Below are 19,153 nucleotides of genomic sequence, written 5' to 3'. Positions count from 1 at the left end.
GCTCCTGAGGCTGTTTTACCCAAACAGGGTACCTGGGATACTCCTGTTTGTATAAATTAAAATCAAGATGTATGAATGGATCAGTGGGTGGCTGGCAGGAAGGAAGGAAGGAAGGAAGGAAGGAAGGAAAAATATGGATGACAGAACATGTGGGCAAATATATAGGTGGATAGTATCTTATAATGTTGTGGTTATAGGTATAAAGTAACAGCTTTTTCTCCCCCAAGTCTGGAGAAGTTTTTGCTTATTTGCCTGATCACGTTTGAGTTACATTGGCATCAAATACAATGTCACTACAGTAAGGTTTGCAGTGCTGCAAAATTAAAAGTCAGCCACAGTTTCTTAAAGTTGATTATCTCAGGGAATAGTAGTGTTTTGGCTCTGATAGAGATAACAGACTTTACCCTTCTCTCTAGTGTTGCATCCAGTATACTTTTACCACCTGATGATCTTTTTTATGATGACCTTTTATCCTACATAGACTTGGAGGAATAGAACATTGGTGTTTTTGTTATTTGTTTTTATTTTTTGGATATAATTCCTAAGGTGTAGAAAGCCTATCTTTCTACACATCCTACAAGACTAAAAGATGGCGATTTCGAACTACTTAACTAGGTGATTAGAATGGGACTGGAGCAGAGTAACTCTGTATTGCAGTAGTTGGCCCTTCTTCACTCTGCACAGTGCTGGGCTGTCTTACATGCCAGTTTTGGAAGTTTCATTGTAGTCAATAGACTGGAAGTTTGAGAAAGTGACTTACAGTCCTCCTTGATCACATTACAAAGCAGATGTCCTAACTCATGTAGACCCCCCTAAACACACACACACACTCACACTCGCACAAACACGCATGCACAGGCTATAGGCCCTCAGACCAGACATGCTACTACCCTGTCTGAGGTACAAATTAGTTGGATTTTACATCAAGGTAACATTGAACACATTAAAGCTGCCAGGTTGTGTGAGGACTTGCCTGGTTCTGAGTTTTCTTCTCCTTTTTGAGAATGGAAATTCCTGTTTGATTTTGGAGCAGTAAATCTACCAATAATTGCTTTGCCAAAATGTGCTCTTTTTTTTTTTTTGCATCAAATAAGTACTGTGCTTATTTTCTATTCTGCGTGCTTATATTCATCACTTTTATCATTGTTTATATTCTTTGCATTTGTGGCATGTTTGCTGGTAGCTTGTTTTCTCTTTGATGTTCCGGCCAATTGACATATTAGAGTTTTTTTTTTATCTACCAAAAAAAAAAACTTATTCTAAAAATATGCAATGGCACTAAGATTTCTGCCCCTTTTCTTTTCCAACTCAATGCACGAAGCATCACTTAAAAATCTTGCACTTCTGGAGTTCTAATGCCTTTACCTCAATGGTTTCTGTTCCTTGATAGCTTTTAAATTTCATTAAGTGTTCAAGTTTACAGAAGCTGTAGCCTTTACCTTGTTCTTCCTGGCAAATATTACACTTCCTTGTTTTTCAACAGCTTCTCAAAGGCTGAAAAATTTGCCTCGTACTTCCCTCAAAGCCAAACAGTTGCTTCCAACTTCATCTACAAAAAGAGGTAACTACAGCCTCTGCTTGAGTTTAAATTTCAGCAAGTAATGTAGATCAATCTTTCACCTTCTGGATTTCTGAGTCAATGGTGCCTATAAGCACATTTCAGTTTGTTTGTTTTTCTTAATAAAATAATGCAGATTAATTCCCTGTTGTGGATAATTGCAGAAGAAACCTATTTTCTTCAGAGGTATGTATTGAATTGTTATAAAAGGATTAAATGACAATTTATCATTTTTCCTACTAATCTAAAATCAAAGATATATTATTTTAAATTAATGAGAATTGGACAAATAGGTACTATAAATGTCACACATTCTATTAATATTTTCCCTCAAATATTGGTCTTTGGGTTTACTTATCTGTGGTTAGATAAGAAGGGGAGAAGTTTGCATTAGAAGCTGATTGAAGTTAAGACTCAAGTCTTTTTGGTTAGTGAATACATTTGGAAGACTTAGTATATAAGTGGTAGCTTTTGTAAGAACAGAATGCTAAAGAAATATATGAAAGTTGGGCACTAAGTCTAGACAGTAATCGGTTCCAAACGATTGCGTGTGTTGGTAGATAGAGGACAAAAGAATTAAGAAAACAGTGATGTAGAATAGACTTGTAGTCCTGAGAATAAACAGATGTCTCAGAATGGGACAGAACAAACAGAAGCAGTGGGGAAAGATATCTCCCTCCCTATTGAGAGTAAGAAAATTTGAGGAAAGAGGAATTTTGATGTTTGATTTTCAAAAAAATAAATAAAGATGTGGTTAGTATGATTGCAAAACACTGTATTCTTTTAAACAGGTTTAAGTATGTTAACAATGAGTTAGTGTATGATTGTGACTCCGCAATGACAGTGGGAGAACCTGCATAGTACCAAACTAGGCCCTCTGACAGTTGTGTGGCTTAGGCAGTTTGTGGGGCCTCTGGCAGTGGGACCAAGATTTATCCCTGGTGCTTGAACTGCCTTTTGGAGCCCATTCTCTTTGGAGGGATACCTTGTTCAGCCTAGATGTGTAGGGGAGGGCCTTGGTCCTGTCTCAAAGTGAAATGCCAGACAAAATTTTTTGATTCCCCATGGGAAGCCTTACCTTCTCTGAGGAGTGGGTGGGGGAGGTGAGGGAGTGGAAACTGGGATTGGTTTGTAAGATGAGAAAAGATTGTTTTAAAAATAAAACTTAAAAAAGATTAGAATCTGTAGGAAAGAGAATAGTCAAATAGTAGCATAGGGTGCATGCTTAATGTGCTACGTGCTAGATACTCAGATACACCTGCCGTGTGGTACCACAGTCAGGAAGAACACGCTGTGTAGGGCTAGTTCTTTAGAGTGAGAAGATGATTTGGGGCTTTAGGAAAGGCATCCTATTATCTAATAAGCAAAAAGGAAGTAAAGCATACTCAGAGTCTCTGGCGCTGCTGTGAACAATATTTATATCATTATAACATAAATATAGCTGAGATTTAAGCAATAATTACAGTATAGCTTTATTGACAGAAAAGGAATTCCTGGGAGGCTGAGGTAAAGAACAGCAAGAAAGTTAGATCACATTTACTTTCTGAGAAAGACAGTAGTTGAAATCTAAAACTGATGACTGGAAACGTCTCAGAAGTGAAGAGCACAAGCTGGTTAGGCTTCCAGAAGATCTGAGCTCAGCTCCCAGAACCCAGCACCCATTCAGGTAGCTCTAGAGATCCAGTGCCCTCTTCTGGTTTCCACAGGTGCACACACACACATGCATACCTACACACAGATACATACAATTAGTTTTAAGAAAAAAACAAAAAACCCTTTTATAAGAATGAAAGCTATTGGTTCAAACCAATGATACACAAATATTGCTAGAAAAACAAAGATAAATATGGGGGGGGGACTAAGAATCTCCTTGCTTATTGAAATACTGTTTACTAAAGTCAGCCTTGGTGTCCTAGTGGATGATTGGATCTTTGGACATGTGACCACAATGAGATGCATGCAGCTCTTAGTAGGATGAAATCCCATGATTTGTGACAACATGGATGAACCTTAAGGCTCTTGTGTTATATATAATGACCCAGACACATAGAATATTTTAATCATCTCACTAATGTGTATTCTCAAATAATAGAAAGTAACATAGTGGATATCTGAGATGAAGAGTGGAAGGAAAGTGGGGATGCCAGTGGGCACAAAGTTACAAGTGAACAGAAAAAAGGAAGTAGTACTCTTGTAGTAAGATAAACTATACTAAGTACTTCAAAATATCTAAGGAGGCATTGAATTCTCTTACTACAGGCAATAAATGTCTGAGGCGACGGGTACGCCAACTCCCCTGACTTCATCATTGCACAATGTATACATTGAATGAAAACATTACTTTTGCCCCAGAAACATGTATACTTTTTTCTCTTTTCTATGTAGTTCTGACTGTGCAACTCACTCTGTAGATCAGGCTAGCCTGAAACACCAGAGTTCCACCTGCCTCTGCCTCCTGAGTGCTAGGGTTAAAGGCATGTGCCACCATGCCTGGCTATACCATATTTTTAAAAAGAAAAAAAATACCTTATGGAATTGTTTAAGAACAGTGGGCTACTTTTCTGAGGTTTCCAGATTTTTGAAAACCTCTTGCTTCCCTCTAGCTAGTAAGGAAGGTGAAAACATGACATGACTAGGGGCTTGCTCAGGGTGGAGAGCTTGCTCACACTTATCAGGGAGGCTCTGGGTTTGATTCCCAGCACTGGAAAAAATAAATAAAAGCAAATTAATCTCAGTAGAGTAGTCAGGAAGAGGTACGTGACAAAAGGCATGTTATCCAAAAGAGCAGAGACCACTAACTAGACTACAATAAAAGAAGAACTGTTGCTTTCTTAAATCTTGTCTGGCACATCATTTTTTACTTTTGAATCAAGTAGCTTTGTGTAATTTTACATTTTTACGTAAAAATTTAATCTCATGAATTTTGTATTAAAAGACCAAAGCTTTTGACCAGATTTCTAAAGGATTACATAATTTTTGTGAATCCAAGCTCTTCAATTGCAAACAACCTATTCTTGCTTAGTGATCCAGGCTTTTGTATGTTGTGGTGTGGTGTGGGGGTTATCATTACACCCTTCTCTGTATTAGCTGTGTGTAATGTTAATATACCTGTAACCCCAACACTTGGAAGGTGGAAGCAGAAGGTGTGGGTTCAAGGCCAACCTCAATATGTAGTGAAATCCCATCTCAAAAAACCAAGGGCTGGACATGTAGTCAGTGGTAAAGCACGTGACTAGCATGCTTAAGGGTGTGTGTTCAGTCCCCAGCACTGTAAAATACAACACTGGTTCAATTACTGATGATCCTGAGTTTAGAACACCTCTAGGTTCTGAGGCCAAAGCCCACTGCACTAAGAATAGCCACTTTTCTCTAAGGGCCTAGTGTCCAGTAATAAAACTACTGTTGCCCTTTTCTCCTGACTTCATTCAGATTGAAGGTGGCACTTTGTATCATTTCCTTCTTCTAGCATTTGAGTGGAAAAACTAAAAAACTAACAAGTTCTTTTTTTTTTTTTTTTTTTTTTGGTTTTTCGAGACAAGGTTTCTCTGTAGCTTTGGTGTCTGTCCTGGAACTAGCTCTTGTAGACCAGGCTGGCCTCGAACTCCCAGAGATCCGCCTGCCTCTGCCTCCGGAGTGCTGGGATTAAAGGCGTGCGCCACCACCGCCCGGCACAACAAATTCTTACATTGGTCTGGGGAGTTGTTTCATTTCTGCTGTTCTTAAACATCTTTATATTGAGTTTAAAATTTATTTTTATGTTTGGTTTTTAACTTACTTGTTAAGTGTGAGTTTATGTGCACCATATGTACATAGGTGTCTTCAGAGGTTAGAGGGCATCATTATATCCTGCAATTGGAGTTACGGGCAGTTGTGAACCCCGCCTAATATGGTTGCTGGGAACCAAACCTGGATTCATTGCAAGAGCAGTAAACATTCTCAACTGCCGAGCCATCTCTCTAGCCTCTTGGGCAGACTTAATGATCTTATTCCATTAGTTTTACGTTGTTTCTGTTGAGAAATCCGATATTTTAATTCTTCCCTCTTTCTCAAATATTTATTTGTATGTGTATGTTTGTCCGCATGTATGTCTGCACCATGTGCATGAGTACAGTGCTGTAGAAGGTGCTGGATCCTTCAGGCCTGGACAGTGTGAGCTGCCTCATGGTTACTGGGAATCAAACCCATGTGTTACTCACCAAACCATCTCTCCAGTCCCTTTTTTTTTTTAAGTCTTTTTATATGGATGTTTTGTCTACATGTATGTATGTGTACTATGCGTATGCCTGGTACCTATGAAAGCTAGAAGAGGGTCCTGTAAACTGCCACGTTGGGCCTGGAAACTGAACTCAGATCCTCTGCAAGAACAGCAAGTGTTCTTAACTAGTGAACCATTTCCTTAGTGTTCCCTTTTCCTGTTTTAAAAATTCTTTGTTAGAAGGCCCTCTATATTAATGTTATTAAAGCACATAGGAACTCAGAGACTGAGGCAGCGTGCGCAAAGCCTGCATTGCATGGTCTGTACCAGCTCCTCTGCATACATGTCATGGCTTCCTGCTGTGTGGTGCCTGAGTGTGTAATAAGTGGGTCGCTGTTCTTGGACTTCACTTGTCTAACTCCAGTGTGATAGTTTTGTTTTATAAAATATTTTATTTTGAAAAGGTTTCATTTTATTATTGCTGTAAAGAAAATTAGGGAATGCTTCATGAATTTGCATGTCATCCTTGCTCAGGCCGTACTAATCTCTGTATATGCCAATTTTGTTGTCTGTGCTTCTGAAGCAAGCACAGAAGCCTGTTCTTTCCTACTAAGAGACAGAAAGGGAATGGTTCCGTATGGGAGAGGAGGAGGAGAGGACCTGGGAGGAGTAATGGGGAGGGGAATCTGTAATCAGGATACATTGTGTAAGAAAAGAATCTGTTTTCAATAAAAGCAAAAGTTTGTTGTTGGCTCTCAGAAATCTGACTGATGTTCCTAGTATAGAGGTCCTGCTTTCTTCCTGTTTTACCCTTCTTGGGGGGGGGGATGTTGTTTGGTTGGGTTTTTTTGTCCATTTAAGTATGTCTTTTTGTTCTATTTATGTGTACGTGTGCATGCATGCCTGTGTGCACATGTTCATGTCTGTGCTACAGCATGAGTGTGGAGGTAGAGGAAGCTTTGGGGAGTCAGTTCTCTCATTCAACCCTGGGTTCCAGGGATCAAACGCAGATTGTCAGGCTTAGCCTATCCACCATCTACCAGCCCTATGAGTTTTTATCAAATATAGGAGTTTTAGAGCCTTGTTCATACACATAGTCTCTCCCCAATTCTGGTACTCAGGTGCATGGACTAAAAGATACTAGTACTGGGCCTTTGCCCTCTTGTGAGTCTTCTGACGACTCTCCATGTTTTGGGTTGTCATTCCTAGTTTTTGGGCTTCTCCTGCATTTAGGTTGCTAGTAATCTCTTAACAGAATTGAGAATTGAGCATTTTGAGTACAAGTCTTCATCTTTAAAAAGTTCATGTGCTTTTCCTGAAAATGCGTTTCTCTCCTCCTTACATTTAAACAGTGTGTATCTTTGAGCCTATGTGAGAGTTCCTGTAAAGTCCTTCCTGCTAGTTCAGTCGTCACAGTCTCTTCTTGGTCTGTTCCTCCTAACTTCCTTCCCGGCCTTCATTACTGTTTCCTTGCTTTTCTGTGGTTACGTACTAGACAGTGGACAGTGTGGAAGTCTACATTGTTCTGTGATAGATATTGTATTTTTTAAATATTGTTGGACTTTAAGTAATTTTACTTCTTACGAATTAGTTTAAGCCTTTATAGTAAGGATCGATTATTTTCTCAAAGACCACATAGTAACTAGTTGAGGTTTGTTTGTGGACATATGGTCTTTATTCCAACTTCTCAACCTCATTCTGCGACTCGAAATCCCCCACTAAGGATGTACAACTGAATGGGTGTGCTCCAGTAACCTTACAAAATGGATTTGTTCTCGTGGAGAGCAGCTTTGGGACACATTTATTCACATGTTTGTTTTAAAGCTTTGTTAGAGCAGATTCTGGGTATCTTATTCTAGGGCTGGGTGTCCAGTCTCATATGGATGTCATTTCCCTGCTCCCTAGTTAAGACATGATCCTTTTAGAGGCAGCCCTGGCTGCCTTGACATCTTGATTTGGCAAGGACTGTACTGTAGTTGGTTGAAACTCAAGGCACAGGAATTTTGTGTGGCTTTGCAAGCTTTCAGTTTATAGTGCTACAGCCCTGTGTCCACAGGCATGGAGCTTCACTCTGCAAATACTCAGCCCATTGTCTAGCCGGAGACTCAAGCAGACCCTTAACCTGAGTGCTGAAAGTCTTCTAAGCAGCTCTCTCCTCTAAAGCACTGTGTCGCAGAGTTCTGATTTTGTCTTCTCTGCTCATAAGTTTGATCTGCCTGAGATACCCTCTCTAATCTATAGTTCAGAGAGTATGTTCAGAACAACAAAAAGCTATAGGGCTTCAGTACTGTCTCATTTCATATTACTCTTAAAACCAACATTCCAGGCCTCCTCCTTGCAGAAACCACTGTACTCAATGGTTCATGAACCTGTCCAGTCTTATAAGAGTCTAGCAGCAGGCTTATAGAGCCCTACTTAAGCTCTATTTCAGGCTGTCTTCTCCGTCTTGGTCTTAGAACTTCTGATCAGTCTTGGCAGGGAGGGTGAGACAGAGCAGAGCAGCTCCCATTGGGCGGCCAGAAACAAAGAAAGTGTTTGCTTTAGCTAGCTTCCTCCTTTTCCTTTTATGACATCCAGCAGGTCCCCAACTCTTTGTCACACCCCCACCCCACATTTAGAGCCATCTCCCTGCCTTACTTGATCCTCTCTGGAAACATCCTTACAAACACACCTAGAAGTCTGCTTCTCTAACCTTAAGTACTTCTCAGTCAAAGTTAGCCACATATCCTTTCTTTCTTCCCATTACTATAGTATATCTTAGTGTCACTTTGTCCTACAGACGGATTTATAGAAGTGAAGAAAAACAAAATAGTATAGAATTCTATACTTCTGTGACCCAAGCTTTCTCTCCATTTGTACCCTCCTGAAACTAAGGGAGGTGTTTGAGAAAAGTGTTGTCTTTCTGCCTTTGGTCCACCCCCTACCTCCACCCTGCCTTATCTCTAATTTGATAAAACATGTTAAGGTTGTATTTGAATTGTGTGTTGCTGTTCATGACCTTCTGAGGAAACTCTTTCAGAAGAGATGTGTTCAAACATGAAGAAGTAGAGAACAGTGGGTATGTACCCCAAGAGATCTAAACTTAAGCTCAATGGGACTTACTGCCATAATAAATGTTTTTAAAACTTGACTTAGAAATCAATGCAGACTGTACATTTCATTTCATGTATCTGGCATTTGTTTTAATAAAAAAGCATTTTTCTTAGTAGACTTGGCATTATATGACTTCATAGACTCACATGCTCCTGGACTGCATGCGCGTGTAAATCAGAACAACTTTCAGGAATTACTTCTCTCATTTTGTCACGGGTTCTAGGGATCCAGTTCCAGTTGTCATATGTATGTGGCAAGCATCGTGACCCACTAAATCATCTCAGTGCCCCTAGAGCTAACTTTTACAATAATAGTAACTGTTAATTCCTTATTCTTAATTATACTAAAGACATGTTTTTGAGGCTACAGCCATCCGATTTATGGTTACATGTATAGTCAACCCTTACTTTTTCCTCTAGACAGCATCCAATGGTGTCTATTTCTTTTTAAATTACTTGTTGTGTTGCATGTGCAGGTGAACATCAGGCAATGGTGGGGTGGGGGTAGAGGTCAGAGGACAGCTTTGTCAAGTCCTACCTTTATATAGGTTCCTCAGACTGAGCTTGAGTTTCTAGGTATTTGTGGCAAACCCCTTTAACCACTGAGCGATCTTTCTGGTCCCTATGGTGCCCACCCCCTCCTATTGTGGGATCCAAGATATGCTGCTTAATGTACTTTTTTCAAGGACAATTGTAACCTTCTGAAGTAACCTTTTTTCTATTCGCCCAGAGAAATCTCTATGTGAGGCTCATACTTAGATGTTCTAGTGCTCAATTGTCACAGTAACAAAGCAGTAACTTCGCTGGTGCTTGGTTCCCTCTGGAAACACTGGTTTTCCTTTGCTGTTCTGCATGCAGTACCTTCTCCAGGCAAGTTCCGCTCCCCCGCAGCACCATCACCGTTGGCTCTTCGGCAGCCAGTGAAAGCATTTAATAACCATGGCTCTGGTTCTGGTGGCCAAGAAACTACACAGTTCACACAAACCACCTCCTCACCTGGACCTCCCGTGGTGCAGAACACAGGCCCAGCAAACCCTTCCAGCAATATCAACAGCGCCACTCTAACCAGACCTGCAGGGACAACTACAATGAGGAGTGGCCTGCCCCGGCCGAGCGCCCCTTCTGCAGGGGGCATACCAGTGCCTCGCAGCAAGCTTGCACAGCCTGTTCGCAGGTAAGCAGTAAATGTGCTCAGTACACTTGAGCCTATGGAAGTCAGTATTGTCTCCCTTCAGTACTGAGTGTGGGGACTCATGGTGGCTCCCCCCACCTTAGGACAGTTTCAGTAAAGCATTACCTCCTTATTCTGAAGAAGTCTTCAGTTGGACATAATACTCTCTTATTTCATATTAATTTTATTCAAATGCCTAACAAGATTAAATATCTCAGGAAACTCCTAGGACAAAGTTGTTAAAGACACTTGAGTTTGTTGTGATATTTGTTCATTTGGGGAATGACAGTGAAAGAGATGAGAGAAGCACAAGGGGATTGAAAAACTTGTGCCTGCACTGAGCAGCTGCTTTTCACACTGGTATAATTCAGAATTGTCTATGGAGTGTTTATAAATGGAGACCCAGCTTCTACCTCAAAAGATTCTAAGCCTCTTCCCCCATTTTGTTGCTTAATCTTGAAATGATTCTGATTCCAGGGAGGTTGTGACCCAGCCACATGATCTCTACCCTTCTAGAAGGGGATTAGCACCATCAGTAAAGAGAGACATCAGCTATCACCAAAGTTTCTTTTCTTGAAACAAAGACGTTCCAATCTTGTATTTAAACTACACTCTGTACTTGCTATATCTTAATATAAATACTCACAGTTTCAGATCTAGTTGTGGAACGCAATGGTTTTGTATTGTGCACTGTACTAAATAACTCCTGACCTTGTCTAGCTGTCACAGTAGTGAGTTTTTATAGACGAATTTAGTAAAATTAAGTCATTTTTGTAAAGACATGCAACTACTAAGACCGTCGGTTACAAGTTTATCTGACTTCAAAACCCTTTCCCTGCTGCCCACACTTCCGGCCACTCTGGTGGTGGTAGTGACACTAATCTGAGTTGTCACAGTCGTCATTTCATCTCACAAGACAGTAGGTTAGAGCGAGACTTCCTTTCCTCTCACTTTAATTCTATAGCTACATTAACAGAAAAGGAGAGGAATCATCTTGGATGTAGTAAAATTCTGAAAGCTGTGAAGATGCTGAGCAAGGAAAGATTGTTCTGAAAGTCATTTAGAGCCATGGTCTCATAGCTCCCTGAATAGCCCTCATGGGACACGGTGTTACCTGAAAAGTAATGAAGATATGTAACAGAATGTATGTAGTATTTTGTATAGACATTTTAAAAAAAGATCATAAATTTCCTTTATTTCAGATCCTTGCCAGCTCCTAAGACCTATGGTAGTATGAAAGATGACAGTTGGAAAGATGGCTGTTACTGAGCAGCAGAGACAAGAATGCAGAGGTCCACAGCTTCATGAACACCCCTTCACCAGACTGAAACCAACTTTTCTATGCAGACTCTGCAGATAGGACTCTTGGGGTTGTAAAACCCCAGCCCTCTCTGTCTAAAATAGCACAACTGGCAGAGATGACGAAGCAGCACTTTAATACCATGTAACATCGGATGTGTTTGGTAATCATGCAATCGCTCTCCATGGAGTCACTCCTAGTTTTGTTCACTAGAAACACGGTTTATTTTTTATTATTTGACAGAGGCCACTATCTGGGCAAATACCTAATGGATGCCAAAGAGAAATGCCCATTTGTAAAGAGAGTACCTTTGTACATGGGAAGGTGGTGAATTCAGGCTGTCCAAAACGTCACATTCAACCTACTTTACTGTATCAATAAATATTGTGTTAACAAGAACTAATATTCTGACTAGTTAAATTGTTTTATTAGTCCTTCAGGATAGAGTAAATTATAAAGATTGGGAGGGAGAAAGGAAAGGAAAGACTTGAGCTAAAGACTTAAAACATGCTACCTGTCTTTAAGAGAGTTGTATAAATTACTTTTGCAGGCTCATTGGAAAAATTATCAGTCTTTTAAATGTTATGTTTTAGACATAGTCACATACAGCCACCACCAAATGGCGTCACCGTGCAGGCCCACTGCATTGCGTCAACATCTCAGACTTTTGTGTGCTTGTTTTGATTGCCAAAAGGGCTTACTATCAGTTGCACAATCTCTCTAAACTTTACAGTTCCTGGCTCAGGAAAGGTGGCTTTTGCTACTGAAGCCCATTTACTCACACGCTCTTTTCTGTCACAGAACTAAGCGATCTTGTTTCCATTACCAGGTTTCTATGATGTGAAAGAACAAGTTGTATGTGTTTTTATTCTTTATAAAACACCACCTCAGAGCTTACAACCCGGAATAAAACCATACCGCAAGAGGAGGGGAAATCTATGCATTTAACTACAAATATCTCTGGTGATGACGGTTGTGTTGTTGCTCTTAAGTGGCAAAACGGTCTATTATGTGGTTGTCGATCCACTTTAAGCTGAATAACTGTATGAACTATCTTTTTAAAATACTGTCCCTTTTGACTTAGATTATGCCTTACATCAATGTTTGCATTGTTTGGTAAAAACCATCTGACTCTAATTTGCTAGATAACTTGCACTCTGTGGCATACGTGTGTATATATCCCCTTGAAGTCAACTGTTTCAGTTTTATTGGATTATTACCAAACTAACTTGAGCTGACTTCTCATTTTTGATAATGAGGTCTGTTTTTTAAATACTTAATCTGCACAGATCTAAAATATTGGCAGTTGGGTCACATAAAGGTGGAGGGATGTGAACACGTTTCCTGTTAGTAGAGCATGTTCTGTAAGTTGGAAGTAGAAATGGAAGGGAAGCTTCCTGCTCAGGAAAGCATCAAGTTAATGATAACAAAGACCCAGGCTGCCAGGACTGACGCTGGACCAGCAGGGAGACCTTGATCTAGCTAGCGCAAGTCCTTGCCGGGAGCTGGAGTGTAGAGTGGAAGAACTTGTATCCTTGCATTTGAAGGTGGTGAGGGGAAAGGAGGGGTTATCCATAATGATGAACTAGATCTAGAACTGTTGCTTCTCAGAGGAGGAGGAAACAGGTGCTTTGGTGGCGAGTGTCTCGTGTAGATCTAAGGAACAAGGAAGTAGCCGCTGTCTGTGGAGTCACATGCGCACACAGACAGGTCTCTGTTTCAGTGTGACATTTCAAAAAATAATAAATGCTGCAATCTAATAATCTAAAAGAACTTTTTAATGAACCATCTATTACATTTTTAAGTTAGATAATCAGTTTCAAAAGGAATATTCAGGTTATTTAATGTTGTTTTTAAATGGCTGCATCAGAAAAAATATCTATTTTTTTTTAATTAAACTATTTCATCACTTGTTTAAAATTGTATTTGGGATCTGAGTTTGGTGATATTATTTTACTTGCTGCTGTACTACCACAGACTATTGACTTTTAGTTTCCTAAAGAGAAAAATGGCCTTTTTACTAGAAAGCCTTTGCATATTGCCAGTTTTTCTGTTTGGGAAAATCTAAGGATTTACTGTGGTTAGTCATACAGAAAAAAATGTGGATTTGATAAACTAGTGCCTATGATTTTAACTTATGTTTGATATATAGTAGTAAGGGGTTATGAATGTTGATTATTTTGTGCCAACAGCCCAGAATTGTCACTTATATGTCAGTAGAAAACTATGACCTCTGCTTCCAAAGTTATTTAATTTTCTCAGTGTTTGGATGTTATTTTTTGTAAGTGTGTTAATAAAAGTGTAAAGAATTGGAAAAATATAAATATTCTTAAGCATTTGCTGGATCATTTTTCTACAAAACTTGTTTGTATATTATAAAACCCTCGGAAGCGTTGACTTCTCAGTTTTCATACCCTGGAAATCACATTTTGTAAAACTGGGACCATTCATAATTGTTGAGATACTTTTCTAAATTATCTCAGAACATCGCTTTTATAAAAAGTTTTTTTGAAAGCAAATAAAATTAAATACATATGTGGCCCCAGGTGTTTGTATAACTAGGATGGTCTAGACTATGTATGTTTCAATTGACAATTCACTGTACAGGTGTTCAGTTTTGACAGTACGATGCATGGTCCGTTTAGATCACATAAAGTTTGATTTACAAACATTTCTATAGCCGAACTTGTAATATGTGGTTGCCTCCTTAATAAACAGCCTGACCATAATGTTTATATTAAATTTATATTCATTTTCAAGTGTTTTATTAATTTCTGAATATGGGAAGAGTCCTTTTCTTCCTCTCCTCCACCCCATTGCCTCCAGTTGGTCTTAATAAATTTCTCAGTCTTTTTTTAAACACACAGACTCTAATCTTATTGCCCTTTCAGGTCCTGACTAGAAATCTAGGGTTGGGTCACTACAGTCTCTCTCTCCTTGTTTCCTATTTGAATCATTTGGAGTGATCTCAGTTTACATTGGGTTTGTTCTTGGAGCTTTTCATTGGCTTTGAATTGATCTGTAGCTAGAGGAGCATCTGTAAAGCAAACAGGAGCTGTTATCTGGGGTTTCCAACAGGAAAAGCCCATGCATTGCTAAACTGCGTAGTTTAGCCGAGCATGTGACTCTTGTGGATGGAAAAGTGGAGGCTCGTGAGAGCAGTGAGTTCTGCTTGTTGTGTTAGGAGGTACTTGCACCTGCATTACAGTTTGTCTTACTGATGACACAGAAGAATAGTACCCCACACTGGAAGTCCTCTCCCTAGGCAGCTTAAAGAACCACTTGAAGAATTGTCGGTATGCTTATGTCAGTTATGAATGAGAAGTTTATCTAAGCCATGTATGTCTCCAGCATGAAGACCTACGTGGAGGCTCTTAGGAAATATTTACTGTAGTAGTGTTTATTTGAAAGACAGGCAAATAGCACAGACCTGCTATCCTAGTACTGAAACAGAAATTGTGAGTTCAAGGTCAGTCTGGACTACAGGTAGTGATGCTGTCTCAAAACAGAAAAGGCCTACTTAGACTAAAGGTTAGAGAAGACAACATAGTGGGAGGGAATAGTCCTAAGAAATCTAGGTGGGCTAAATAAGACAGATTACTCATGGCTGTATTTACCACAAATTACTTAAGACTATGCGAACTACATACGAATTCAAACCAATTCTCATCTACTTTAGGTCATTTTAGGAAAGACTGATCAACAGTTAACTAAATTACAGCTAAAGGGACCTAAATTCTTCTGTTCTGCACACTAGAGTGTATTTCATAGTCAACAGTAATGTATGTCTCAATAACTGGCAGAGCTATATTGAATATTCTCATAAGAAAATTATAATATGCTATATATTCAATTATAAATTATATACATGTATCAAAACATACCTTAAGCCCTCGATTTATATAGTTGTCAATTACTAACAAATGGATTACAATAAAAAGGAAAATTTATTTTATGACTTTTTAAAAGTAATATATACCTGTTGCTTTAATAAAACATTAATTATAAAGTCAAATAACTGTCTATAGTTCTACAATTCAGAAATTAATATTGAAGCCTTTACCAAACATGGTTATAAAATACAAAACTGAAGGGTAGAAAGTTTTCATTTAAAATGAGAACATTTTTCTCATTTAAGATTCGGAGTGCACTTGCTAGGATATGACTCGCTGCTGTGGAGAGTGGCGTGTGTCTCAGTTTCTCCCTGTGGCATCCTTGTGCACATGACTTATTGCTGAAACAGATTTGCTCTTATAAACATAGAAATTAGAATACAGTGAATCAGAAGGGAAAATCGATCACATTGGTATTCAACTCGATCTTAGGAATTGGAGGCTGTCTGTTTTCTGTCTGTGGACCTGGGCTCAGTCATGCTCGACAGTTGCCACTGGTGACCGCTGTGATTCACACACTCTGCTCGTGTGAGGCTCTTGGTTCCAGACATACGGGCAAATACTCATGTCTTTACTCCTAGCCCAGGCTCCAAGCCATGATGGCAGGATTGAATGCAGTGGTAGTTCTATAACAAAATCTCTGTGTGATCGTCTCCTTCCACCTTAGTTTCTGAGATGAGGTCCCTCACTGAATGTGGAGCTTGATGATTGCACCACAGTAGGTGGCCAGCAAGCGCCAGGGGTCTTCCTGTCTGCCTCCCCAGTGATGGGATTCCAAGATCATGCTGCAGCTTTTTATATGGGATTGAACTCAGGTCCTCACTCATGCTTAAGCAGCAAGTACTTTCCAACTGAGCCATCTGCCCCAGCCCATAAGCCAAAAATGCTTTTTAGAGAAACTGCAGACACCAAAGAATTAAGATATCTGTGTTGAGTTCAACTTTATCCTAGAGGGCTGCTGGAACACAGAATTCTCTGTCCCACATCCAAGAGTACCAAAGTCAGCATTCCCCAAATTCAGAGGTAGTGGATTAATTGGGTGTGGTCAGAAAGTTGGAGTTAAGTTAAAACAGCATAGCTCCCATGAGAACCTTGAAAATGGAGTGGAGGAAGACCTATTCGTATGAAGGGTGCTGTCTACGTGAACAAGTTTATGAGCAAACACAAAACAGGTCTGCAGCACAAACGCCAGAGTGCACAACATAAAACAGCTTTTCATCAGTTCCTGTTACCCTACAGAGGATGCCAAGGTGCTGGCAGTGTTAGTGCTTGAGACCCACTGTTCATGAGGCCAGCACCACGCTCCTTGGCATCCTTATAAACTTCCTCCAGAACATGGGCCAGTTTCAGCTCAGATTTTGTCATTTGCAATCAAAAGGACTCATTTTTCAAGTGGTTCTGAAATTGATACATAAAATATGTTCCATTAGAATTCTAACTAATCTCAAACATCTTGCAAATGCAAGGCCCAGCCACCCGGACAGTCCCGACAGGACGCTCGCCCCCATCCTCCACCTTGCAGCTGTCCTCAGCTCTAACACTAATAATAGAGTTTTGAACTTCAAGTGAAACCATACAGTTTGTATTTTCTCCTTGATTGAACCCTAAACACGGTTTTCTCTCAGATTCAGCCACTTCACAAAATAAGGTTCACCCACGTTGCCGTTGTCACCATGGTTTGTTCATTCTCGCAGCTTTGTCCGTGCCATTGTGTGAGTAAATCACGGTTTGCCCTCTCCAATAAAGGCAGTCGTCTTCAGTTGAGGGCTCTTAAAAATAAGAGACAAAATAACACCCCACTGAATGAAATCTGTTGGGCCAGAGGCAGCTGAGAACACTGGGGAAGTAAAAGCAGATTGGAGAGGGGAGTCAACCCACAGAAAAGCGAGTTTCCCATTTCTGCCTCTTTCCTTCTCTGCTCACTGAGCCCAAGGAGGGCAGCCGCACCTGCTGCAGCCACAGCTCTGCACTGTGGAAGCTGGTGTGTTCATAGTGCATGTGGAAAGCCCCACAAAAGCCTGCTTCATGAGTAGTGTCACCAGCTGCAGTGGATGGGAGCCCCGCCTTCCTGGACTGGTTTTCCATTTTCTCCCTCCTGAGAATGGCCTGAGTTGTGCAGTAGTACTGACAGGGCTTCAGTTTGAAGGGAAATACAGTATTTCTGTCCAGAGAAAAAGGGGGTACTTTTGTGGGGCAAGAGGGAAGCCCCGAGAAGAAAGATAGGGAAGGAATCACTTCTGTTTAAATGTTTTTATTTTTGTTTATGTTTTGAGACAGTGTCTCATTGTGGGGCCCTGGCTGGCCTAGAACTCTCTGTGTGGACAAGACTGGTCCCAAACTCAGAGAGATTCACTTGCTTCTGCATCCCAGGTGCTGGGATTAAAGACATGCACCACCACACCCAACTCCTTTTCCTGTTTCTAGTTAACACAGCCTAACCATTCCCCTAAACTACAGACACCAGACCTGAGACAGCCCTGCAGACTGGGAAAACTGAGGTGTAGAATAGTCAGAGGAGAGACAGATCCAGTCTGTAGAGCCCTGCTGTGCAGAGATGCAACAGATGGCACAGAACTACCAGTCTGAAACTGTCTGGGTTGATTTAAATAAAACCAGTCCCGGACTACCTTAACGTGAGGAGTCTAATACTGGAACCCAAACCCAGCACTTTATCTCAAACTACTTGACACACACAGTTGAGAAAATACACTCAAAACTACAGCAGCAGCAAAAACCCCACCTCAACACAAGTGATCCAGTTGCTGCAATTAATAGTCTAGAAGGCAGTTACTGTAACATCAGGTAGGCTCTACAAAGTGGTATCTACGAAGGAAGCGTACTGGGGCAGAAAACCAATGCACTTAAAATTGAAATTATTACAGTGCATGTTCTCTGATCATAGGAAATGAAAGCAGAAGTCAGCTACGGAAAGGTCCCTGAAAAAAAAAAAGTGGAAATCTTAAAACACTAGTTATAAATAGCCTAGCATCAAAGACAAAATCAGTAGCAAAACCAGAAAATTCTCCAGACTGCACAAGATTAAAGTCTAAAAGCAGAATTTGAAGGAAACTAAAGTGACTAAGAAAACATATGATAATAGATTCTTTTATCAGAAAAAAACACATAAGAGGCAAGAGTTGTGGCCTTCTAAAGACTCGCCCTCACCCCACAACGCGGGCAGCACGTGACTGTATTAGGTTACCCGGCACACGAGACTGAGGGTACAATGACCTTCAAGTCAGCTGACCACAATAGATAGATACTCAGGTGAACCACAACCATCAAGGATTCTCCCACCCGTGTGCTCTGTTTTCATTTTCAGAAGGGGGGGGACATAATCCCAATTTGCATTTTGTCTGTGTTTCTGCCATCCTCCCAACCCCCACCCCCGTGATAGGGAGTAAGTCTCAGGTTTGTTTGTTTTTTTTTGTCCCCAGTAATAAATTTCTATTTATCTGAAATGGAGCCCATTTCCCCTTGCATATGTCGGGGGGACTCTATTCCTGTCCTTCCACAAGGAGCAGAGGGAGTTGGGGAACTCACTCTAACCCTAGCCAACCAACAATTACAGAGACCCAGCCTTGCTCTAGAAGGGGCACACAGACAACTTTACACTGATAGAGATGGGAAGGGAGGGGAGTTACAGGATAGGACCCCCCAGAACCAAATAAACCCTAACACCCTGACCATCACAACCTCCCCAGCTCTGGGCCGCTCTCTAACCCAGATACTGGCGAGCTTGCCAGTGAACACATTCGCTCTGCACTGAGCTGTATCCCTGCCTCTAACTCTTTAACTCAGGGAGAGAAGAACTCACCTGCCAGCCGCTTGGCAACAAGTGTGTTTATTCTAAGACCTGTTGTCTTCCCAAAGCTGAAGGGTTTGTCTAGTGCCAGTGCTTCCACTGGGCTGGAGAAAACGACAGAGACAGGAGGGCTTGCTCT

The 19,153-nt window shown here is 40.6% G+C and overlaps 1 protein-coding gene and 1 pseudogene across 3 annotated transcripts in view; one reads left to right on the top strand and one right to left on the bottom strand.

The window, feature by feature from the left end:
• Positions 1–14,062, top strand: part of Slain2 (SLAIN motif family member 2) — a 65,237-nt gene extending 51,175 nt beyond the window's left edge. For 2 of the 3 annotated variants that reach the window (XM_041671265.1, XM_041671264.1), the window contains 3 exons: positions 1,484–1,561; positions 9,704–10,019; positions 11,219–14,062. In XM_041671265.1, coding sequence (XP_041527199.1) covers positions 1,484–1,561; positions 9,704–10,019; positions 11,219–11,285 — 461 coding nt within the window. In that variant the 3' untranslated portion in view covers positions 11,286–14,062. The remainder of the gene's footprint in view (positions 1–1,483; positions 1,562–9,703; positions 10,020–11,218) is intronic. The other variant, XM_041671266.1, reaches the window with a different exon arrangement.
• On the bottom strand, positions 6,243–6,343 carry LOC121460984 (annotated as a pseudogene).
• Positions 14,063–19,153: the final 5,091 nt, after the last annotated feature.

This window comes from Microtus oregoni, unplaced genomic scaffold (assembly GCF_018167655.1).
Source record: "Microtus oregoni isolate MIOR12 unplaced genomic scaffold, Mior012 000021F_ref0000039, whole genome shotgun sequence".
Lineage (NCBI taxonomy): Eukaryota > Metazoa > Chordata > Mammalia > Rodentia > Cricetidae > Microtus > Microtus oregoni.
This window is presented reverse-complemented; position numbering and strand designations above follow the sequence as displayed.